The sequence below is a fragment of the Genypterus blacodes genome, unplaced genomic scaffold (genome assembly GCF_046128005.1).
Source record: "Genypterus blacodes isolate CSIRO-AG114 ecotype Tasmania unplaced genomic scaffold, CSIRO-AGI_Gbla_v1 ptg000076l_1, whole genome shotgun sequence".
NCBI classification, from domain to species: domain Eukaryota; kingdom Metazoa; phylum Chordata; class Actinopteri; order Ophidiiformes; family Ophidiidae; genus Genypterus; species Genypterus blacodes.
This window is the reverse complement of record NW_027466885.1, coordinates 3173800-3197977: the sequence shown is the minus strand read 5'-3', so window position 1 is coordinate 3197977 and position 24178 is coordinate 3173800. Positions and strand designations below refer to the sequence as shown.

Sequence of the window (24178 nt, the reverse complement as noted above, 5' to 3'; positions counted from 1 at the left end):
CGCACCCTGAACGCCGCATTGCTTTGTTTAGCGCAGAGTCATGACGTCATTTGACACGTTCGCACCGAGCCGTGACCCCCGCTGCTGCTCCGCTAACGTCAGGCTGCGGCTCGTACCCACGCGACGCGACACACAACTGCGGAGAAAACGCACTGAATCTCCGCCACGTGCGACATGAGCAGCGGCGGCGGACGGACGGTGACGCGCTGCTGAGGGGGGTTACTGGGACCGGAGAAACTCTGCGGCGGGCTGCGGCGCATGTTTGCAGCGTAAGTTTACCCGTGCTAGCTGGCTAGCTAAGCTTAACCTGTTTTAAGACCAAAATAAAAGTGAAACCGGATTCTTCCCAACAGAGAAACTACCCACCGAGGCTGCGTTGCTTTATTTACATTATTTAATGTCTTATTTATGGTTACCGCGACACGTGCATGTTTTCGTCGTCGCTCCCAGACTTTCCCACTGTGTTGACATCAACAGACCGATAGCGTAACCTCGTATCAGTCGAGTTAATTACTAATCTATTAACATCGACGCCGCCATCAAACACTATTCGCTGCGGTTGTTGGTAATGTAAATGTACACAGAACAACAGCAGCAGCAGTTGCACGTCGTTCTTACGGAATTGCGCAATGTCTCCACACTTCATAAGACGAGTTAATCCAGTTTAATTGAAAGGCGTGTCAGGAAATGTACAGAGGTACCTTGAGGTCACGTCACATGTCAAAATCTAAACTAATATGATAAATGATCTCAGTTTCAAATAAGGAGTCTGATTCACGTCTCAACATTCAGAGCATGAAGTGCTTTGGCCACATGATGGCGCCAAACACACTCTGATCACATGTTTACCATCGTCTCCTCAGGTACAGACTCTACCTGGAGTCATGCGTGCTTACCGGCTTTAGCGCCCCTCCGGCTCTTTTCCGGCCCAGAGGTCAAAGGTCGCCGTCCAGCCTACAACCTGCCTGACCTCCTGCTCAGAGGGAGCAGATGGGGAACCACTGCTGTCCCCCTTCCAGTCCCTGTGGCACCGTGGAGGAGCGGAGTGGTTTGCTGCGAGATGAATCCAAGCAGGGAGCGGCAGCTGTGGGAGACGCGGACGCGATCGCTCTGTTTCAGAACAGTCCTGAAGCTGAGGACATGAGGTGAGGGACGGCTCTGTGTGATCATTGTTTATGGCTCACTTCACTTGTGTATTGTTGTATGTAACATCCCTGTTTCTTCTTCTGTCTCCAAAGGATAAGTGAGAAGACAACGATGAAGGAGGAGGAGAAGGAGAAGCAGGAGGAGGAAAAGGAAAAACAGGAGAAGGAGAAGCAGGAGGGCGAGAAGGAGAAGCAGCAGGGGGAGGAGAAGAAGCAGCAACAGAGTGATGAAGCTGCAGAGAAGAAGGCCTGTAACACTCAGGAGAACGGACCTTTACTGCAGAAGGAGCCCTCACACACAGCAACACCTCCGCCCAGCAGGGGGCCTGAACTCAGAGCACAAGAAAAAGAAGAAGATGATGTGAAGGGAATGGCGGCAGGCCCCAGACCGGCCGAACCGCAGCCACGCACTTTAGACTCCCCGCAACCAGAACCAACTGCAGCCGAACCAGAAGTGCTTGCCGCAACCAGCGCGGCGCCAGTAAGACAACATCCGGCCGCGTTCCAGGAGAAGATCCCAGACGCCGTCGCACAAGCAGTGCCCGAGGCAGCGCCCTCCCACAACCCTTCCTGTCCCGAGGCGGACACGCAGAGAGAGAGTGAGGCACCAACGCCCCACAGCCCCGCCCAGGAAGCGCCCAAGAAGGAGGTCGCGGCGGAGCCTGTGGGCGACTTTCCTTCATCCTCGCCGAACTCTGAGGTCCTTGCAGCAGTTTGCCAGGTGCCACAGAGCAACACAGAGGCTCCCAGCAGGTGAGCCACACACAGCTCAGCTTCACTTCCTGTTCACTTTATAATGAGAGGTAGAAGGAAGGATGACGTCATTTATTCACCACCCACACAATCAGAATCAGAAACATGAAGCATTTTTACTTCATAAAGTCATTTTCCCGTTTGATGATTCAGCTTTAATCCCTTGTGTGTATGTGTGTGTGTAGTTCTGTGCCAAATGAAGCCGTCTCAAAAAACGGGAGCTCGTCGGGGTGCGAGGAAGAGGAGGAAGCCCCTGAGGGCGCGAAACCCTGTGACACCGTCAAGCCTCCTGGTGGATCTGAACCTAAACCTGAACCTGAACCTGAACCGACCTGCTGTGTGGAGGGAAACTGTGTCGGGAGGCCGCTGACCTCAGCTCCAGCAGAATCCAGCCCGAGGTCAGCAGGTTCACATGTTGTGAAAGCAAAGCAACACAGATGTTGACATGAGCTGCTGCTTGTTTTTGTTAGTCTCCGTACGGCCACTAGGGGGCGCATGACTTCCACAGTTAGCCCTAAAAAACACATCAATGTTGGTACAGAGTGATTTATGAGTCCAAACCTCTGCTGCTTCCTTTAGAACTTGTTTTTCTTCCTCATCTTCATCTTCTCTGCAGTTGTAAATGTGTTTTTGTTTCGGGAAAAAGAAAAGTAATAAAGTTTGTATTCTCTTCCCAGTAGAAAGCAGAAGCTGGATCAGGATCAGGATCAGGATCAGGATCCAAAGCCAGATCCAGATCCTGAGCAGGCCTGCATCAGCCTGAAGGAGGTCGCCACTGTGGAGAACACAGAGCAGGATCCAGGGGAGGAAACGGCGCCGGACGAGCAGGAAAAAGACAATGACGTTCCCAAAGCGAGGGGGGTTGAGGAGGCTGAGAAGGAAGGGAAGGACATGAAGGAGAAGGAGATGAAGAAGGAGGAGGAGGGGGAGGCTTCAACAAATAACGGCGAGGCGGACGCAGGAGAGCTGTATCAGGAGCTAAATGGACAGGAGGAGACGCCAGCGAGTGTGTGTGCTGAGGCGGAGGACAAAGACTCAGACGAAGACAGTTTTGTGAACAGGTTTGTGTGTTTGAGTTGTAGATGAAGCGGGTCAGAGGTCACAGAGGAGCGGCTCACTGGTGTTTGTGCTTCCTCGTAGTGATGAAGATCTGTACAGAGGAGTGGAGGAGCTGTCGGCCTCACCGGCGTCTCTGCTGGGAACACGTCAGTGCCTCCACGCCACACACACACACACATCTGCCAAGTAGAGCCCAGTAGGAAACACACACACAGTCACAGTGGTGCTCTTGTTTGAGTTGTGTGTGTGTGTGTGCTCAGTTCCAAAGGTGGAGGACAGATGCAGTTTGGACCCGGTGGTTGACGTTCTGTCGTACAGCAGGCGAGAGTGGAAAGGAAACACTGCCAAGAGCACTCTCATCAGAAAGGTCGGTGCCTGCAGCCTCCCTAAAGCGTCTCCCAATTTTGATTTCTCTGCGGCTAAGCCACTTCCTGTTTTGTCGTTGGCGTCCCTGCAGGGCTACAGCGAGATGTCTCAGAGGTTCAGCAGCCTGCGGCGAGTCAGGGGGGACAACTACTGCGCCCTCAGAGCCACGCTGTTCCAGGTGCTCTCACACAGCGCCCGGCTGCCAGCGTGGCTGCAGCAGGAAGACGTCGCCGTGGTGAGAGCGGGGTCCAGGGGGGGAGGAGTGGGGTCACAGGTCGTCTTCCACATGGTCATTAAGGAAACCTAAACACAGGAGGAAGCAATGAAGCTGAAGCACCACACGTCTGATCTGACGGCCGTTATTCTTTTGGTGTTTCCAGCTGCCTAAGGAGCTGGAGGCGTGCGAGGGCCTGATGAGCCAGTGGACGTTTCCCGCAGCGTGTCCGCAGGCAGACGGGCCGGGGGACGCCGCCCAGCAGCTGAGAGGCTACGTGGAGCTTCTACGGGACAGGGTAAGACCCGGGATCTGGGGGCGAAACCATCACAGGCGAGGTGGGAAAGGGAACGCCGACTTCACAGAGCAAGCGACCTACAGCGTTTGGAGGCGTGTAGGACGCATTAGTGTGTAGCGTCTGCACGTCTAACCAGCTGATCTATCTTTAGCTCGGCCGCTAACTCACAGAGTAGGGATGTTGATGTGATTGCTTCCATATGTTGAGGGGAGGGAAGTTTAAATGCGGCGCTGTGCCGTCCCTCTGGGCCTCCGTGTCGTTAAAACACTCCGCTTCTTCTTTAAAGAGGCTTTGAGAGTAAAGACCCCCCCTCCCCCTTCTGCGGCCTCTTTACGTTAACAACAAGACGCCTCCACGCAATTTACAGTCGCTGGAAGCTCGTTAGGAATTGAAGACATTCTTCCTTCCAGGTGTCGTGTGCTCGCTGGACTCCAGAGTGGGGAAAAGGTCTCTGCTGTGTTATTCTGGTCCGCCTCGGCCCCACAGGGATGTATTTATAACGCTGCACATTCTATTTGGAAGAGTCCGGTCAGCCGCAGCCCCTCGGTGACTTTGTGTGTACATACAAGGGGGGAGGAGCTACTGCAGAAACTAATAACATTACAGAGGAATGCTGTCCTCGTCGTTAATCAGGTAAACTGGCAGATGTTTAGTGCTTCCTTCCACACCAATGATAAGAAAGTGGGGCTGTAACCATGGTTACCACCACTTCAGACCGCAGTCCTGCCGCTCTCAACTAAACACCAGCAGACTGCACAGCTTGTTACATGCGGGACGTTTGTCTCAAGTTCTCACCACTACCACCACCTCTATATATTCGTCACACACACTCTCTCTCTCCCAGTGGCAGGAGGCGGTGGGCTGTGCGTCGGCCGGCGAGCGGCAGCGGCTGTGCGAGCGTCTGTTCCGCGGCGGCGAGGAGGAGCTGGGCCTGCTGGAGGCGCTGAAGCTGCTGATGCTGGGCCGGGCGGTGGAGCTGCACGCCGGCATGCAGGCCGGCCGGGACGTGCCGCTCTTCTGCTGGCTCCTGTTCGCACGCGACTCGTCCGGGTGCCCGAACTCCTTCCTCTCCAACCACCTGAGCCGCGTGGGCCTCAGCGCGGGACTGGAACAGGTAAGGGAAACACACACACCAACACACACAGAAACACAAGCCGGTCTGCCTTTCTCAAACTGCAGGAGGAAGAACTGATTTGGGAACAGTTCAATCTGGCGCCGGAACCTAGTTGCACACAAATTGGCGTGTTTAGATTCTTTGGCGTTTTGCTTTTCTAACAGAGGAGCGCTTGAAAGTCCTAACATGACCCCGCACAGTTCACCTGCTGGGGTGTTACAGGTTAAAACAGGTCGTCGTGAGATCGAGCCTCACCATCCCCAAAATCCTCAGCAACAACAACAACAACGTGCTGGCGCTTGTGCTGCGTTTCCTGCTATCAGCTTTTGTGGCAGCAGCCTCAGGGGAGGGAGGGAGGGGGGGGGGGGGTAGTTACGCCTACAACTGCACCTTTTTCTGGGCACCTTGTTCGCCCTCTCCCTCTCCCCCCCCCACCCCCACCCATAAACCCTGTGTGTGTGTGTGTGTGCGCTCAGGTGGAGATGTTCCTGCTGGGATACGCCCTGCGCTGCACCATACAAGTTTACAGACTGTACATGGCCGACACGGAGGAGTTCGTCACGTATTACCCGGACGACCACAAGGACGACTGGCCGACCGTGTGCCTCGTCACGGAGGACGACAGACACTACAACGTCCCGGTGGAGGAGGAGCCTCCGCCGCCGCCTCCGCCGCCGCCTCCGCCGCAGCCAGAGGAGCTCGACTCCAGCTGAAACCTTTTTCCTGCCATAACACTCGAAAAAAAAAAAAAAAAACTCTGCTCAGGTCAATTCAGATTAATATATTTACGCCAATTTAAAAAAAAACCTTGATTTGAGACCATGTACAAGATGTGATTTTACTCATTTTGTACACACTGTACTGTATCCAGAGTTTTCTATCTCAGTGTGTGTGTACATACATGTGGCTCTCACGTGGAAGGATCATGTCGGGGAAATTCCCAATTTTTGTCGTGTGAAGTTTTTGAGTTTACAGCGGCGGGAGTAGCTCGTTTCTTTCCCATCAGGAATGAATACGTTTGATTTTCTTTTTTTTTAGCAAAATCATCATCATGCCAAACTAATAGATGCTTTGTGTTTACACTGGAATATTCTGCTGGTTTTTCTTTTCTTTTTTTGCGCAGTAAGGTTTTGTTTTTCTGTCATACGTGCATTTAAACGACGACGTACTGAAATCTGATTAACAGCCGATTTTGATCAGGTTTAAACCACAGCTGACGCCCGATACGACATCAGAGGGAAGATGGTCTGTGTGTCTGCGTGTGTGTCTGTCTTTGCAGATGTGTACGTGAGACTTAATGTGTAACATGTTGCCTTTAACCAAGCTGTTCTGAGGTAAACCTAAAACTAAACGTGCCAATGTTGCTGCAAACGCTGTCAACTCTCAGCCACCAGCCACTGGATTTCAGTATTAAAGGCGCGCTCGGTTCCTCCATGTTGCCTTAGTAACGATGCACAAAACGAATGAATGTTGGTTCCTTATCGACGAAGCAGACGGAAGGCGATGAGCTGAGCGGCGACATCGATTTATGCCATTTTACAGAGATGTTCTTGCACTTGTCAGATTTTTTGGATGGCATTTAAATAAAGAGACTAGAAGTTTTGTAAAAGTGTTTGTTCTGTATAATAAAGCAATTTATTTGCCAAATAAGAATGCCTATACAGTATATACAGTACATGATACGACAACCCCAATACGCTACCAGGAAAATAGAAGTGCTTGGCAAAAAACAAAAGTGGACTCCCAGACTGCATTGTGACAGTGATGAGGCGAGGGATGCCCGACCCCTCAGGGAGTTTTAAATAGACACGTTGCATTACCTATAGAAAACAACAATCTGTACATTTGTTTCTGTAAAATACGATTGCACAACCCAACAAGTCCCACGAGATGTCTTTAGGATTGGATTCAAGCGAGGCCTTGCAGCTTCATCTGGGTCAAAAACAACATAAAATCAGGATCTCTACTTTGGTAACTCCACTCCCCCTGCCGCCCAGGAGGGAAACGCCCCCTCCTAGCTGCCCCCGCCCCCTCCCCCTCCCTCCCTTCACCAGTAAACACCTGAAGGTTGTTAATGCACCCTCAGATGTGATGATGCATAACTATGAAATCGCTCCAGAAAAGAAAGAAAAAGAAAGATGGGTGGACATGAAGGTATTTACAGTGATGATTGAACACTTGGAGGTGCATGGCTTTCTTTACAGTGTGCGTTATGGTGGGAAGGTCGACGCGTACGACGACCTTAGAACTCTTATGTGATGTTCATTATCATCAGGAGAACCTCGAGAAAGAAAAAAAAGAAAAAAGAATGCTGGGGTCCTCTTCTTCTCCAGCTCTGTCACTCAGCGCTCTCCTCCTCTCTTCGTCGCCTCCACGTGGGAGCACTGAGCTTTACCTTCCTCTCTCTCTTGCGCTCTCTCCCTCTCTCTGGCACGCCTACTCCTCCTGCTCCTCGTCCTCCTCCTGGAGCTCCTCGATGGCGTCCATCTGGGCCCTGGAGCAGACCTCGCTCATCGGGGCCGAGTCCTCGCCCTCCACCACCAGCTCACTGGACATCTCGCTGTTTTTCTGAAGAAAGGAAGGGAAGAAATGATCAAAGTATCTGCAGAAAACAGACAGACAGACAGGCAGGCAGGCAGACATCCATTAGAATAAACAATATTAGGCTTTTATATACTATTACTTTCAGAATATCTATTTTATTTTTCTGTCGTCACTTCTGTTCCATCCTATATTTTGCCTTGTCAGCCTCAGAGCCGTAAAAAATGTTGTACTGTTGCTTTAAAACGCGATAGCATGTTGCGACCTTCGTCTACATTTTCGTTCCGGTCGTCTATTAGAGAGACAATCACACACACACACGCAGGCTGTTGTTCAAATGTTCAGCACAAACGACTAGCGGGCTCATATTGATGAATAATTGATGATGTGGATTTTGAAACTAAGTAGCGTGATGCGAGTGTGAGCCGCAGCCTGCAGAGCCTCATTTACACAGCAGATTAGCCTTCAGAGGGGACAAACAAATGACAGCATTTTAATGTTTTGGCTATGATTTAAATTTCAAAATAGGAAGCTATGATAATGGATTCAGGCAGCGCAGGAGGGAGAGGATTGTTTCCTAACCCTCTGCCTTATGGGATTATTTGGCAAATCAAGACGGAAACCTTTTTGAAACCTTAATCTTTGGTGCTTAAGTGAAAGCAGACTGAGCTGTGTCACCATGGAGACGTGCCAACACTTCCAACAAGTGTCCAAAAATCATTACACTATCGGTTAAGACGTCTCCGGCTTTCAAACTTCATCCCTTCCTCAGCCCCAGGGTGAAGGTGAGTGTTAGCCTGGCTACAGACCGGCTCGTTCTCCAAGCATGAGGAGTGAAGTATGATGAGAAATGAAGCAATGCCAGACCTCACGTTGAGATCGGCGCCTCCTAATCACGCGTTCCTTCAAACTGCGTCTCTAAATGACAGGTAGACGCAGAGCACAGGACGCCAGCTGGCTGCCAGGGCGACAAACTACACGGCGAGGAGGGTTCATCCAGTTTGGTGGTGGAAATTATTATTTATACAGGTCACAATGCTGAAGAAAGATGCAAAAAGACACACAGACACACACACTCCCACACAAAGGAGCCACGCCTATCTAAGAACAGTTAACGTGCAGGTTCAAACAGGGTTGTAACAAAAGAAGAAGAAGAAGTGGTTAGAATGTTGAAAAGGTCAGTGGATGAAGCACAGCTGTGTGTGTGTGTTTGTGTGTGTGTGTGTGTGTGTGTGTGTGTGTGTGTGTGTTTGAGCCTCATGAACAGTACGGTGGAAATGCAGAAGTTTCCACACGGACAAACAAAGGTGGCCTCACCTGTTGTCGATAAACATAGCAGGCCGCTATGGCAACCATGGTGGACTCCCCTATGAAGCCGGCCAGGAGGGATCCGACCCCGAGCGTGGCTCCGTGAACCCTGGAAAGGAGGCAACAGAGGCCTTTAACTGCTGGAAGTGACCTGTGTGTGTGTGTGTGTGATGCATCAGTCAGAACGGCAGCAGCTCCTGACTGGAAACGTGACTCTGCTTCGGCCGTTTCTGCTGGCAGAGCCGTATTTGTCTCCGAGGCGATGCTGTGTGAGTAACGGGGCGACCCTCAGTCACAGAGGTCGCCGGGCCGTGTTGACTTACCCCATGTAAGGCAGCACCACTAGACTGGTGATGAGCACGATGATGCGCAGCACCGAGCTGGGGGCCAGGACAAAGGTCTTCTTCAGGGTCATGAGCCATCCAGTCAGATGAGCCCGAACAGTCACTACACACACAGAGAGAGAGAGAATGAGAGAGAGAGAGAGAGAGAGAGGGGAAATGGAAAGATCAGGCCACTGGTATGAGCCACATCCTGCTTAAAGCCACAGGCGAAGCAGGAAGCCGAGGGCGCTGAGAGAAGGGGAAACACAGCTTGGGCGCTTCACGTGACGGCGCGCTCCCTCAGCTCACCTGGCAGCGGGAAGAAGGAGAAGATCCGGAGCGGGACCACACACAGCTTGGCGAAGGCGTACTCCACCCCGATGACGTCCACCAGGATCTTCTCCGACACGTGAGGACTCCAGAACACCACAAAGCAAAGCTGCCAAAGCGTGAAACAACGGAAGATTAATTGCGAATTAGCCGCAGCACAATAGAACCGCCCGCCGCGCCTCATTAGGATTCATTAGCTGATTATCCTGGAGGGCTTTCAGAACGGCGTGGTGGCTTTGAAGCTCACACACGACCGGCACCGTTATTGTTTCCAGGAGCAGTTGGGACACGTGCGGCGCCATTATGGCAGTAAAGAGAGCGGGCAGAGCGTTTAATAGCAGCAGAGACCCAGAGAATCAATCAGATACATGAACACACACACACACACACACACACACCGTTTGTTTACACTGCTGTGATGTGCAAACTGAGTCACACTTTGAAGTAAAACAAGGGGGAGGAGGGAGGGGAAAGGAATGCAGCACCAAACTAAATCACCCAGAATCCTTCACTCCTTTGGACACACACACACACACACACACACACACACACACACACACACACACAGGCTTTGATGTGGTTTCGTGGCCCGAGCAGAAACATGCAAACACGTTTCTCCTTCCACCTGATGATGTCATTTGGCGTGAAGCTGCCGTTGATCATCCTCTATAACAGGATGAGCGCCGCTGGATGAGCCAAGCGGTGTGCGGCGTGGGTCGACCACCGTCTCCCCGTGACTAAGCGCTTCGTTTCCCTAATCAAGGTGAGACATCCTGCGTCCTCTGCACAGGGAGAGAGGATCGAGGCCGAGCGAGCTGAGACACGCCGGCCGTCTGGTACTGCTTGTTTTTCCAAAGAGTACTTAGTGTACATAGGCCGTGTGTAGGCCTGTGCCTGCACACACACACACACACACCCACACACCCTGCGAATCCACATCTGGTGCTTCCTCCTCCTCCTCCTCCTTAAAGACCAACCCGTGCCCACAAACTTCCTGTTTTGCTTCTTCTGCAGGCCCATAAGTGGGGCAAAGGCTCCCCTTCTTTGTTTACTTTGTATCGTCGCATCAAACCCGTCTCACACACTTTTGCAGCGTTCTGATCGCCCCCTCATCATCTCGCCGAGCCGTTTTGCTGAGACCAACTCGTCGGGGGCTCTGGGAATGCGTCAGCCAATACGTTTTATGTGAAGTCCTATTTTATGTGGACTCTTAAAGTCTGGCTGGGAGCGTTAGTGAGGGGGGGGAACAAAAGCCCCATCGCCTCTTCACAAATTCCACCCTAATGCGTCTCTGCAACATGAAACTGTGACAGAAAGGCTCAGGGGAAAAACAAGAGCGCCTGCGAGGAAACGCCACCCGACCGTCGACACATTTCTACTTGAAACGTGATGAAATCTCCTTCTTAAAGAGCAGAGTTTCCACGTTTGGCACACGGCAGCCCCGGGATCACACGGGATCCAGAGCAGCACCTTTTGACAGTCACCTTTGGCACAGTTGGTGTGAAACTAGGTCAAACATGTCGGTGCAGGACGCCGTCACGCCTGACAGAGTTACAACCTGAGCTCTCACTCTCCATCACAACAAACACACACACGCACACACAGGGAATGGAGGGATGGGCAGCAAAACAATAAGCGATGCCTCCGTTTCCTGTTTCCAGCGCGTGCATTAAAGGTCCTGTGTGTCTCAATGAAGGACACGTAAACAAATACAGAAAAGAATGTGATTGGGAATTGAATACTGGATCATCACGCTGCCACATGCTGAGGGGGTCAAAGCCTTATGAGCTCCACACGCTGTAATAAACTGCATAATAGAGGACAGATTGCGGATTTGAACACAAACTCATACACGCTCACTGTGATCAGACTGGTCCTGGTCTTACCGTGAGAGATATCGCCAGGCAGCAGGATGTAAACTTTTTGATGTGCAGTTTGGTGACGGGGGTGGCGGCGTTCAGCTTGTTGCTGGGATTGTTCTGTTAGGGAGGAGAACAAACAATGAGTGAGGTGAGAGAGGGGGGAAACAAAGCCGGTGACAACAAAGTGACGGCGCTAGAAGGCGACCCGGCAGCTAGGGGGGAGGGGGTTTACCTTGTCAAAGGCCGGGTACACGGCTCTCAGCTCAGTCAGCCAGCCGTACGGCATGTGACCCACCGGGTATGTGGCTGTGAGCACCGCCACCGCCTGGAATTACAAAGTCAGAGGAGGTTTCAAGTCATCAGCACGCCACGTTGGAAATGTCACACAGGACAGAATTAGTCACAGCTGGCAAGCAGACGCACAACCAAAGTCACGCGTGTCTGTTTCTTCCACAAAAAGTGTGATGGAATAAAGGGCGTCGGCTTGTTATTGTGTCCCAAATAACAACAGGCAGCGCAAGGCTTTGAGCAGGGAACAGCACGGGGCCGCGTCTTTGAATGTTTTCACTCAGTGTAATTGTGCCCCGAACTCCACATGGACACGGTGAATCACCAAAACCACTGGCAGCACAACGTTTGTCAAGGACTTCCAGTTCATTCTGGTAAACAGCTTTGTGTTGCGTCTCTGTAGTAGTTTGGGTCTCTGCAAGGCGGAAAGCTCCAGAGAGAAAAGTGTGCGTGTGTGTACGTATGTGTGTGTGTGCATCTGGCATTTCATCTGCAACAACTTGAGTGGAGAATTAGGCCATTTGTGTTGCTGTAAAGTGTGTCTTAATGATGCACAGACAGCTGCTGCGACACACTGAGGAATACATTTGTGGGGCTACTGATCGCTGTTATGTCCGTGATTGAATGAGAACAACACATGATTTGTATTATTTTCAAAGCAAAGCAGACAGTATGTACATATTTAGCGTATTAAATGTCGGACAGTCCCACCTCTGTAGCGTCAGAGGTCCCTTTGAGGTCCCGGGACACAAAGAGGTTGACGATGGGCCGGCTGATGCGCTGCGTGGCCAGGATGAGGGCCAGAGGCCACCAGAAGCTCAGCATCTTCTTGATGGTGGCGTCGCCCTGAGAGGGACAAGACAGGAGCATGTGAGAGGGACGCCTTCTTCCTCTCAGGCCCGCGTTTGACCACGTTACAAGAGGAAGCTCTTACCCCCACGTCAAGTCCACTGGAGTCTGGGATGCTGTCGTGGATGTTACAGTAGTAACCAAGGCCGACGATGCTGAAACGGACCAGAGCACCCATATAGAGGGAGAGGATGGGGATCAGCAAGGGCTCCACGCACTGAAGGTTACTGTGGAGGAGGATGGCCACGAACACAATCTGAGAGAGAGAGAGAGAGAGAGAGAGAGGGCGAGACAGAGACCCAGACAGGAAGAGAAGACGCCATCAACAACAAGCGGAAAAAATCAAATCAAATGAAATAGCATCAATGAGCATGAGATCTGGTTACCTGAGCCACGACATCAGAGATGGACGCCGAGCCCACGATGACGCTGTACTTGTGCTTGAGCAGAATCCCAGCGTGAATCCAGGCCTTTTCAAGACACAAACATACGCACGGACACGTTAGCCCAGATGTTTAGCCCAGATGTTAGCCCCGGGGGCTAAAAACAAAAGCTTATTCTGAACCCGTTTCTACAGCCGAGCTGAGCTATAAAACACCGGGCGGAGGCTTAGAGAGCGTGTTTCTAGGTCAGCCCGTCTCCTGCACGATCACGGGGGTCACACACACACACACACACACACAACGACTCCATGCTGCTAAAGTCTCTCACCATGGCGTCAAGCAGAGGGAAAGCAGCCAGGTACAGGAAGGCCTTCCTCGTCTTGTGCCCCACAGAGTTGTCCACATGGTGGAGCTTATTAATGATGTAGTAACCTAAATCTGTGTAAGCTGCGGGACAGGAAGGGAAACACAGGTGAGCAGATCATTACAGGTGTGTGTGTGTGTGTGTGTGTGTGTGTGTGAGAAGGTGCTGCATCGTCTAACCCGTCGTTATCTATGAAGCTGTATCTAGTGCATGTGGCAAAATGGCTCCTATGTAACTGTAAAGTAATAAAGTGGATGAATGAAGTGATCGCCATGGTTACGAGGTGTCAGAAGGGTGCAATAGGACACATATAGATGCAATGAAAAGCAGGTTTAAGTGAAAACGTACACACACACACACACACACACACACACACACACACACACACACACACACACACACACACACACACACACACACACACACACACACACACACACACACCTATCAGGATGTGCAGGACGAAGGCGATGATCCCGGCCGCCACCATGCAGAACACGGCCTTCCTCCGGTCCCGCCTGCTGTTGACGAACACCAGGCCCACGTTCTTGAAGTCGCTCATGGGCCCGGTGAAGAACTTCATGAGGGAGTAGGCCAGACCGTAGCTGGCCAACATCTCCACTGAGTCCCCTTTGACTGTGGCTATGCCTCTGTTGAGGGCCTGAGAGATAGGAGCAGGGTGGGGACACACACAAGAGGGGGGGAGAAGCTCAATTTGGTGTGTGTGTGTGTGTGTGTGACAGCTCACATGACCGTGACTGTGCCTTTTTTTAATCTGTGTCCAGATGACAACTGCTGCTCCGCCATGACCCCAGACTGAGTTCATCATCGAATCAAAAGCAATATGCCAGTAAACACAGACCTTTGACTTGCAATGAACACACACGCACGCACACACACACATGTACGATCGCCAAAAGATAGCCGATACCGATCCAATTCCGTGCAGCTTTACCTTGAAAACAAACACTCTAGCTGCCACTTTACTAATGCAGGACTGTGCTGCTATTTATACCAGCTAACAGGGTCAGTGCAGGACCTTAATCCTCACCTCTACAACACTGTCTGTGTGTGTGTGTGTGTGTGTGTGTGTGTGTGTGTGTGTGTGTGTGTGTGTGTGAGCAGGCTCTTTACCCTCTCTCTATCTGTACCTGTGCAGGGTCCCTAAGGGGAGGGCAGACACTATATATATATCTCTGGTGTGGCTGGGAGGGGAAAAGGAAATGTCCCAGTGTGTGTCCCAGCGGGGAATAAGACGATTCAAACACACACACACACACACGCACAAACACACGCACAGTCTGCATAATCCGCCATCATCTACAATCAGGCCTCGACTCTTCTAACTGATTGATCCAGAGGCAGGTGCGTGTGTGAGTGTGTGTGAGCGTGAGTGTGTGTGAGTGTGTGTGTGTGTGATTGGACATACGGGCCTCTGCCTCCTATACAATACATATTGTGTGCGGGGGTGGGGGGCACCCCTGCTAGCTTTGTTAGCACACACAGCCTCTGTTAGCGGACACACTGGCTCCTCTCTCGTTTAAGGCGGATTGTAATCCGTAGATTCTGGATGTTTACACCCGAGCAGCTGTTTGCTGACACACACACAAACACACACACGCCGTTGCGTTCCTAAAATGAAGAATAAAGCAGATAGCCGCTAGCTCTGTGTGACGCCTTCTCCCCGGCTGATCGCGGGTGTGTGAGAGGGTTAGGATGTTACCTGCTCGCCGAGGTCGATGGCAACATTGGTGATCGCCAAAGGCACCAGGAAGCGGAGGAGAGGCCAGTAAGGGCTGAGGGATGGAAACTCCACCATAGTGCGAGCCGAGATGACAGAGCGACGGGCATCTGCCTCGGCCCCGGCCGGGAAAAAGAGGAGAACGAGCGAAGATCAGCGGCTCTGGCGCGGTCACGGAGCACCTGGAGCGGAGAGGAGCGGACAGGAGCGGAGAGGAGCGGACAGGAGCGGAGAGGAGCGGACAGGAGCGGCTCACAGCGTCGATGCTGCGCGGAGGCGAAGGTCACAGCAGATTTCAGAGCGGCGCATCTTCCTAAGCAAACCGTGGCGGAGGGGGAGGAGGGAGAGAAGGGAGGATGATAGCGGGCAGCGCTGTTATCTCGACGGAAACGCGGCGGACATGACCCCCCTCGAAGACTCCCGGGCGCGTATGTTGGGTTCGGCTCAGCTTCGTGCCTCTTCGTGCTCGGCAGGCTGACGGTGTGACGGTGTGACTGGCTGCTCTCGACCCTCCCCTCGCGTCGAGATCACCGTTCGCCACACGTGGGCCAGGCATCCCGGCCGTGACGTCATCACCGCCAAACCTCGCTGTTATTGTTGTCACGGCACGTTAAGAGATAAACTTTACACACCATCCACACCCTAACCCCACTATATTAGTGTTTATACTAAATGTTGAGCCACTAATCTATTTTGCGAGTATAAACTGAATAATAAGTGATTAAATCTCAGCTCATTCACACTTGATTTATGAAACGAGTTTATATATAATAATGTGGACATGTTTGCTTTTTGGACCTTACGAGCTCTATTTGTATTTCAGGCTTAAAGACGAAATTTCCCTTAAATGTAAAAAAGAAAAAAAATACACAGTATGAAAGGGTTAATGTCCCATAAAGCGCAACCAGAAACTATCACTAACTAACTACACTGCCTTAATGTGAATAAACACACTCGGCGTTAAGAAGTACAGACGCAAAACTATAAATATCAAGAACAAATGTACGATTTATGTTTTTAATAATTCAGCTAAAACGTCTTTTGTAAGATAAACATTGACGTGAAAATAGGGCAACACTGACCCCTGCTGGACAAACGGGGAACCAGGAAAATAGTCAATTTAATATTTTGAGTTCAAACATAAATGAGGTCAAACATCTAGATCAGGGTACAAATGGAATAAGAATGGAGATTTAAGGTGAATTTGGTCTTTGAGTCAGAGCTCCATTTACCCAAAATCAAACGTCACATAAATTATATAAACATAGGTTTAAAGGCAAGAGAGCCGTGTGACTTTTTATCCACTTTCTTTCCCATTCCTCCCTCCAGCCTTTAAAACTCTGATTACTGCACTTCCATGTTGGACTGGGAACATGCTGCCTTTACGGTCTAATGAGCTGTGTGCTATTAAGTTTGTATAGAGCTCTTGTTGTCTTACACAAAAGGAAATCAAACCACAGTAGTATTTTAATGACACCACACAAGGCCTTTTAAAAGCAGACGGTCCGAACGCTCCGGGGCCGGTAACAACCGCGCACTCAGACTCATTTGGCTCGTGTGTTTCTGGGTAACAAAGCATGTCCAGGTGTTCATATGTGCATACGTTTGGCTGTAGAAGTGAAATCTGTGCTGAAATGGCCCGAACCTACTAATTACTACCATGCACTGAGTACTGCACTACGTTTGTGTGTGTGTGTGTGTGTGTGTGTGTGTGTGTGTGTGTGTGTGTGTGTGTGTGTGTGTGTGTGTGTGTGTGTGTGTGTGTGTGTGTGTGTGTGTGTGTGTGTGTGTTTCGAAAATTATGAAGCAGCAACTTTGGACGAGATCTTTGTTGCTGGTATGAACGTAACCATTGTGTTTTTGTTTTCCATTGCTTTGGGAATCAAGGTTTACAAGTTTCCCAAATAATAAAGCGTCCGTGTCGGGAACATACGCCATACAAGAAACCAGGAAACCACAACCATTTATCGGAATTCACCGTTTTGTGGATTTTATAGCACACTGGCTCCGGCGGGTCTGTGCTCTGTGTGTGTTTGTGTGTGGTGTGTGTGTGTATGAACTTTTTAGAAGCCAGAGCTGCTGTCAATATTGGCAGTGGATTAGGAATCTAGACGGAAGTAAGTGTAGGCCTGAACAATCCTTTTGCAAGAATGTGTTTGAAGATAAAGATTTGGAAATGTCACGGTTTCCCAGCAAAGGTGTTCATTTGAAGAATTTTTATTGATAAAAAAAACACACACACAAACTGACGTCAACATTTCATATTCAATAGATTTTTAGTAGATTAAGTAAATAATCACGCCCTCTAGTGGTCACGCTGCAGACTCACAGTCATTGGCTTTAACCCCTTAGTCCTCCGATTGACTCTTGACCCCAGACACTCGTTCCACTGTCTTACGTGCCCCAACCAAGTTCAAAAACAAGATGTGACCTCTCAGAACCCACATTTCCTCTGTTACAGAAACTTAAATGTGTCATAAATCTATGAGGTGACGCTCATAAAGCAACGTATAGTCTTAAATTTGAGGAAAAGCACACACACACACACACACATCAGCTTGTTGAGCATCATTAACTCATAATGTGAAACATTGAAGCGTTTTAATCTCTGAATCAAAACAAAACAAGCCCTCCTTCATCCTTAACATCAGATCATGAGTCTGAATATATGAGAATCCTTCATTAACCCTCAGATTAGGCACTTACTGAATTTTAGGTTACAACTGACGGCGTGTGTGAGCGCCCTGTCAGCTTGTGTGGGTGTATTCAGGCGTGGAATGACCCTTACTGTTCAGGATGAGAGCTGGGGAAAGTTGAAAGGCCGTGGAGTTTCAAACAGCTGCAGCTCCTCAGCGATGCGGCTGTCGTCTCCATTAGAGCTCGCCGCCTCCGGAGTCTGAGGGGAGGGGGTGGGAGGAAGAACCAAATAAAGCACGGATGGAAGTATTGGAGTGGAACGAGCACGCACAACATTTCTGTGCTCATTCATCTGTTGGGTTGGTGTACTGTTCTGGTTGGAGCGATGTATTGAAAGGGTCGCCAGGTTTTATTCGATTGGTTTTCTTAACATTTCAACGGATGGGGCAGGGAGTCTTCAAACCACAGAGTCAGATTGTAAACATCAGACACAGGTTTGGGCTGTTTCATTAAGTAAAGAGTAAATCCACATGTTATATAGTCTGTGTGGTATATCAGAGGTAATGGACACAGTTTGACTGGCAAAGGAACACAATCAAACCTCACCCCGCCTCTTACAAGCAGCACTTATCAGAGGAAATGATGCCAGCCAGTCTCAAAGCTTCCTTCTGTGCGTCTGGGGACTCTGAAACGCAGACAGTAACACAAGAAACATCCGGGGCTGATAAACACAATGACCGCGGTACATGGATCTGGTGGTTATGATCCCTATCCTCCACAGCATCCCAAAATGAGGAAAGGGGAGACGGGAGAAAAGGGATGAAGGCGCAGGCGGGAGGAAATGAGCCCAGAGTTCCGTTATGGGACTTCCTTTAACGGTAAAACTGAGAAGCGTAAACTCATCAATCCTCCTTTTCTGTGCTCGTCTCCTCCTCTCTTCGGGCTTTTGCTCCATTTGTCTGCTCCTCTGCCACTGCTCATCTATTGATTTATTTCCTCCTTTGAAACCACAGGCAGCAGACACTTATGCGCCCATTACCATTACTGAGCCTCACACCCCTCAGTCATCTTAAAGAGGCTCCCTGGGTCACAATAAATCCCACCGAGTCTTTACGTGTTAAAAGGACTGAAACAGATGCAGCACAGTTCTGAGAGAGAAACACTGTTCATAACATCAGCACAGCCTCTTTATGCACAACTCAGGAATAGATTAAAATTACAAGAAGAAGCTTTGGATCACTGCTTTGAAATATTTATAATTCTGTATACTTAATTAACAAATTAGTTTAATATTCTCTCAGCTTCTGGATGGTTTGTGACCTAAACAAGCTTTACTTTTAGTTGATTACCATAAATTATTACATAAAAACAATTAGTACAAATGCAGAAATAATGTCCAGTGTTTTGTCACCATACCATTTTTTAACTTAACCCATTTGCATTTCCTGAATGTTGTTTAGACAAAACAATAAAGTGTGCAATAAATAGAATAAAATAGAATAGAATAGCGTTCATTGTCATTGTACATGATAATACAATGAAATGTATTTGTGCTGTGCCTGAATCTTTGAACAGTAATAAATAAACAGCAATAAACTATAAATAAACAACTATAAATGAATAATAAATAATAATAAATAAACCCATAGGGTCCCATAGCTCAAGATGTCTCATATGACATGTCTCCACATCCCACATGACATCAAGACTTCTCACATGACATCAGGACTTCACACATGACATCATGACATCCCATAGGACATCATGACATCACAACATCACATGACATCACACAACATCACATGACTTCATAGCTGAAGATGACCACAGCTCAAGATGCCCAATATGTCCAAGATGCCCAAAAGTAAAGCACAAAAATAATAGTTTTGTTGGAAGATGCATTAATTAACAATCCTCTGCAGCTCTGGAATGTGAACGCTAGCAAATCCCGACATTGGAAAAGGAGAACAAGCAAGTAATTGTTGACTTGTGTGTCTTTTAATCGAATTATAAGTCAACTGATTCACTGATAAAAAAACATCTAAATCCCAACATTGCTGGACTTTATCAGACAGTCTTGCAACTCGTTCCAGACCTTACGCGTGTGTATGTGGACAACATATGTAAATATTTTTCATAGATTTAGTTTGAAAGAAAAAAAGCTACAGTATTGTATTGTACTAGTTACCGGGTGTCAGTCAAACAAACGTCTCAGCGCCTGGCTGGCTTGGTGCTGTCCATGCTTAACGCGTCTCATCCGGCAGAGGGCGCTATAAGGCCGTCCAATCCCCTCCGCCTGTAGATAAAAGCACGTCTCCCATTCAACAACAGCGTCCATATAATTCATTTAATTGCTTCCTTCCTGAAATTAATTGGTGTCAATCCATCTTAAAAAAAAGTGAAAGTTACAAGAGAAATTGTTGTTCTATTCATTTTTTGGTGCGGATGTGAACATAGATGATTCATAAACACACCAGATCCTCAAACACTGTAATTGAATTCACCTGTTTGGACTAATTGGCTGCTGTCAGAACCTGCAGCTGGACTGAAAGTTGATACACCGGTGAGTTGTGCGGCGCTTTCTCCGCTACGCTTCTGCACTATTATGTGTCGTGTAAGACAACCGTGGCGCTTTATTGCAATTTTCGGCCGAAAAACGAGCAAATGTCGTATTTTTAAACGCTGATAGGATTAAATAAGCTATTGTTCCGGCAATTCGCTGTAGATGTGTGTGAATTACACTGTAACCCACCCTCGATAAGAGACGTGGCGGGTTTCTGGGGGCGTCTTAGGCAGTTTGGGGGGTTTTCGGGTGTAAAATAAAGAAATAATTCTCTATAATCGCCACTTAGTCGCTACATTAGTATTTCCCCCGTGTCTCCCGTCAATGGCAGCGCGAGCCTTTACTCTACTCTGACCCCTCCCCTCTTCTGCCGCGCGGCGAAGTAGTCCCCGCGTAAAGATCAAGAAACACAATAAACGCAAACACTTTATCTCAATTAACGTATTCGCCCCCGGTACAAACGGCTCTGAGGTGATTTATAGTCGGAACACTTTTGGTCGTGTTGTAGTTTAATTTTATTAAAGCCCAACCGAGAGTGTTTCGCGGGAAAGAGGGAGTGGCGGAAGGATACAAGGGTGAGGCGGTTATAGTGAGCTTTTTATTGAAGGCGGCGGACCGCTCAACTCTGATTCTCATGCTGCCGCTGACAGGCGCCGCGTCCCGCTGCAGCGCCGCATGTCCGCTCACTGAACCAGCGCGAAGCTTAAGGATTTAATGTCACTGTCCTGTTGGAATAACTTTACCGCTGTGAGCTCTCGCTGTTTGGCTCGATTCCCCCGCGCCTGCTCTCCACGACACGTCCACATCTAAGGTAAGGAGCGAGCTTGTGGAGTTTGTACGTCATGTTCCCACACACACACACTCAAACGCACACACACACCGGCCGGCTGAGAGTGAAGGCTCGGCGTGTTGGTGTTTTATTTTTGAGTGTGTAAGGGTTTTATTTCCCTTTTGCACCTAAATCCCCCTCCGGGTCCCCGGTGACGCGGCGGCGGCTGGAGCAGCAGCGGTGCATGCATGCGGGGCGCTGCTGCTGCTGCCGCTGGCTGGATGTTGTGGAGCGCCATGTGATGCTGCTTACACACTTCACGCTGAGGGCAGGAAAGGTGCCAAGCAGCTGCGCGTTACTCTGAGCCTGCACACGTTCACTATACAACTACTAACATCGACCATTTTGTTTTGTTTTTTCTCTCCTCCAGCAGCGCCGCTACACGGAGCCTGACTTCAGACTCATCATGACGCTCAATTCAAGTTTGCCGAGTAAAGACTACGACTACGATTATGACTCGCTGCAACCGTATTTCTACTACGACAACGAAGAGGAGGGCTTCTACCCTCAGCAGCTCCAGCCTCCGGCACCGAGCGAAGACATCTGGAAGAAATTTGAACTGCTGCCGACCCCTCCCCTCTCCCCCAGCCGCCGGCCGTCCCTGTCGAGCCTCTTCCCCTCCACGGCGGATCAGCTGGAGATGGTGAGCGAGTTCTTGGGCGACGACGTTGTCAACCAGAGTATCATCTGCGACGCCGACTACTCGCAGAACTTCCTCAAGTCCATCATCATCCAGGACTGCATGTGGAGCGGCTTCTCCGCCGCAGCCAAGCTGGAGAAAGTAGTGTCTGAGCGTCTCGCCTCCCTGAACGCCGCTAGGAAGGAATCGGCGGCCGGTGACAGCGCCGGCGCCGCCTCCTCCGCCGCCTGGAGGCTCAATAGCAACTACTTGCAGGATTTGAACACGTCTGTGTCGGAGTGCATCGATCCCTCGGTGGTGTTTCCCTACCCGATAGCCGAGACGCCCAAGCAGAGCTCCACGCCTCTGCCTAGTAAGGATCTGGCTCTGGACACGCCGCCCAACAGCAGCAGCAGCAGTTGTAGTGACTCAGGTAAGCGGAGAATCTGATATGAACGCATTCATGAAATCACTTTCCCTCCCTGCTGACGCTGCAAAGATTATCCAGCCACTTAAGATGACCCAGTGTAGCTCTTTGTTTGTCTGCTCCCTGATAATTGAAGTGATTTGTAGCCTGGCTGCCAAGCAGGAGGCAGTGAAAGTGTTGAGTAGGCTGCTGTTAAAGGGTCTGGATGAAATGTGAACTATCAGCTGATGTGTGGAAGGCGAATGGCAAAGGGATTGCTTACATTCTTCCCCCTCCCTTCCCACTATGGCATGCAGTGTGGATTGGAACTGTGATGCTTGAGCACTATGTGATTGTTTTTTTCTCTGTGCTGTGTTGCAGAAGATGAGGATGGAGATGATGATGAAGATGATGATGAGGAGGAGGAGGATGACGAAGACGACCAGGAGGAAGAGGAGATTGATGTGGTTACTGTGGAGAAGAGGCATGCGGTGAAAAAGATGGACCCCAGCCCAGCTGAGAGCAGACACACCAGCCCAGTGGTGCTGAAGAGGTGCCACGTCTCCACCCACCAGCATAATTACGCCGCCCATCCTTCCATGAGGCACGAGCAGCCGGCTGTCAAGAGGCTGAAGCTGGAGAGCAGCAGCGGCCACAGCAGGGTCCTCAAACAGATCAGCAGCAACCGCAAGTGTTCAAGTCCCCGGACGTCTGACACGGAGGACTATGACAAAAGGAGAACTCACAATGTACTGGAGCGCCAGAGGAGGAACGAGTTAAAGTTGAGCTTCTTCGCCCTGCGGGACGAGATCCCCGAAGTGGCCAACAACGAGAAGGCGGCCAAAGTGGTGATCCTGAAGAAGGCGACAGAGTGCATCTACAGCATGCAGTCAGACGAACAGAGACTGGTGTCGCTCAAAGACCAGCTGAGGAGGAAAAGTGAACTTTTAAAGCAGAAACTTGCACAGTTGCAGGTTACTCGTGCTTGAGTTTGAATCAAACTTTTTGCTTTTTGTTTTTTTTTGTTTTTTTCTGTTAATGCAAGTTCAGACTTAGTGTGTACAGTTAATATTGCATGCAAATGCAAAAGGATTAAGTTTCTTGGAATCTTGTTTGATTTCAATGTTAAAACTGCCTCAATTGAAGTTTATGGGTGGATTAAATATTTAAAGTTTATTTTTATTAATAAAATATTAAAAATTGGGCTACCCTGTTGAGGACCCAAACTAAAATATAAATTTTTACGTTTTGTATATAATTAATATTTCCTAAGAAAATGTATTTTTGGATCTCAATTGTCTGGATGTTCAGACCCAGTTGTTTTCAGTGTTTGGTTTTCCATTATGTTCCTAGAATCTTTTGAAATATAAAGACATTTCTTCTTGAATCTTGTGTCTTGGTTCTTCTGGTACACAACACTTCACTCAACAGAGCTCCACTATGAGCCGAAACGTGATCATGTGCCGCTGGGAGTGCAGGTTACAGTAACATGGAGTCGGCAGCAGTGAAAGATGAGCCACACATATTAGTGCCTCCTTCTCTATCAAAGCCTATAGTGATGCTCATGGCTGTAAGTGGTTTAAGTGGTTTAAGTTTAAGCTTAACACTGGAGATTAATTGTTCCTAGCGCTTAAAGTAGAACAAAGCAGACAAATGTAATATAATTGTCTTAAATTTGTATTAACGGCGTCGTAAAGAACGAGATAAGCAGAGATGTGATCCAGAGAGAGAAGTGACTTGAAGGTGCCACTCCGGCTCAGTTCAGTCTTGAGTGTGGGTGACGCCCTTTAACATCAGAGTAATGCACCAATAACACTATGGAGACAGTCACGTGTGTGTTATGGGCGCAGTCTGGCTTCAATGTATCCTAGAAAACCGAATACTCAACTGCTGAATCACACGCGCGCTCAGTGAAGTTAACACACTTCACATGAGTCAGATTCATTGTTTATGCTAATTTAGCAGATGTAATGAAAACATATCAGGCACATGCAGATGACACACAATCCATAAGCACACTTTGTTTGTTTGCAAACAATGAAGTCTTATCAGCAGTAAACGTGTCGATCGTCAAGTGTGATCTAAACAAACACTCGTGCACAGTAACTTGACTGTAAACCTGAGCAGGCGCGCAGCTGAGGCTCGTTATTAAAGGATTAATACACAGAATTTCTCCTGCACGGTTT

At 49.3% G+C, this 24178-nt stretch overlaps 3 protein-coding genes across 7 annotated transcripts; 2 read left to right on the top strand and 1 right to left on the bottom strand.

Annotated features, from left to right (window-relative positions):
- The first annotated feature begins 66 nt into the window (after positions 1-66).
- LOC143006764 (uncharacterized) lies at positions 67-5975 on the top strand. Of its 4 annotated transcripts, none has more exons than XM_076158041.1 (11): positions 67-269; positions 864-1145; positions 1239-1898; positions 2084-2296; positions 2579-2959; positions 3039-3103; positions 3218-3324; positions 3415-3558; positions 3704-3835; positions 4680-4949; positions 5426-5975. In XM_076158041.1, exons 2-11 carry the CDS (start codon positions 991-993, stop codon positions 5660-5662), a joined length of 2364 nt encoding a protein of 787 aa, XP_076014156.1. In that variant the 5' UTR covers positions 67-269; positions 864-990; the 3' UTR covers positions 5663-5975. The 4 variants fall into 4 exon arrangements, with proteins under 4 accessions (XP_076014156.1, XP_076014157.1, XP_076014155.1 ...); XM_076158042.1 differs by having other exon boundaries at positions 2576-2959; positions 3713-3835; XM_076158040.1 differs by having other exon boundaries at positions 2576-2959.
- Positions 5976-6561: 586 nt separating this feature from the next.
- Positions 6562-15449, bottom strand: LOC143006766 (progressive ankylosis protein homolog). The gene is made up of 12 exons (XM_076158044.1): positions 14921-15449; positions 13642-13858; positions 13162-13280; positions 12837-12920; positions 12536-12706; positions 12313-12447; positions 11546-11638; positions 11338-11430; positions 9431-9560; positions 9122-9245; positions 8808-8907; positions 6562-7517 (listed from the first exon to the last, which is right to left on the bottom strand). The coding sequence occupies exons 1-12, from the start codon at positions 15014-15016 to the stop codon at positions 7386-7388; spliced, it is 1494 nt and encodes a 497-aa protein (XP_076014159.1). The 5' UTR covers positions 15017-15449; the 3' UTR covers positions 6562-7385.
- Positions 15450-20754: 5305 nt separating this feature from the next.
- Positions 20755-23379, top strand: LOC143007008 (transcriptional regulator Myc-like). 2 transcript variants are annotated; one of them, XM_076158395.1, is made up of 3 exons: positions 20755-20949; positions 21338-22019; positions 22377-23379. In XM_076158395.1, the coding sequence occupies exons 2-3, from the start codon at positions 21374-21376 to the stop codon at positions 22979-22981; spliced, it is 1251 nt and encodes a 416-aa protein (XP_076014510.1). In that variant the 5' UTR covers positions 20755-20949; positions 21338-21373; the 3' UTR covers positions 22982-23379. The 2 variants fall into 2 exon arrangements, with proteins under 2 accessions (XP_076014510.1, XP_076014509.1); XM_076158394.1 differs by having other exon boundaries at positions 20756-20949; positions 22374-23379.
- Positions 23380-24178: the final 799 nt, after the last annotated feature.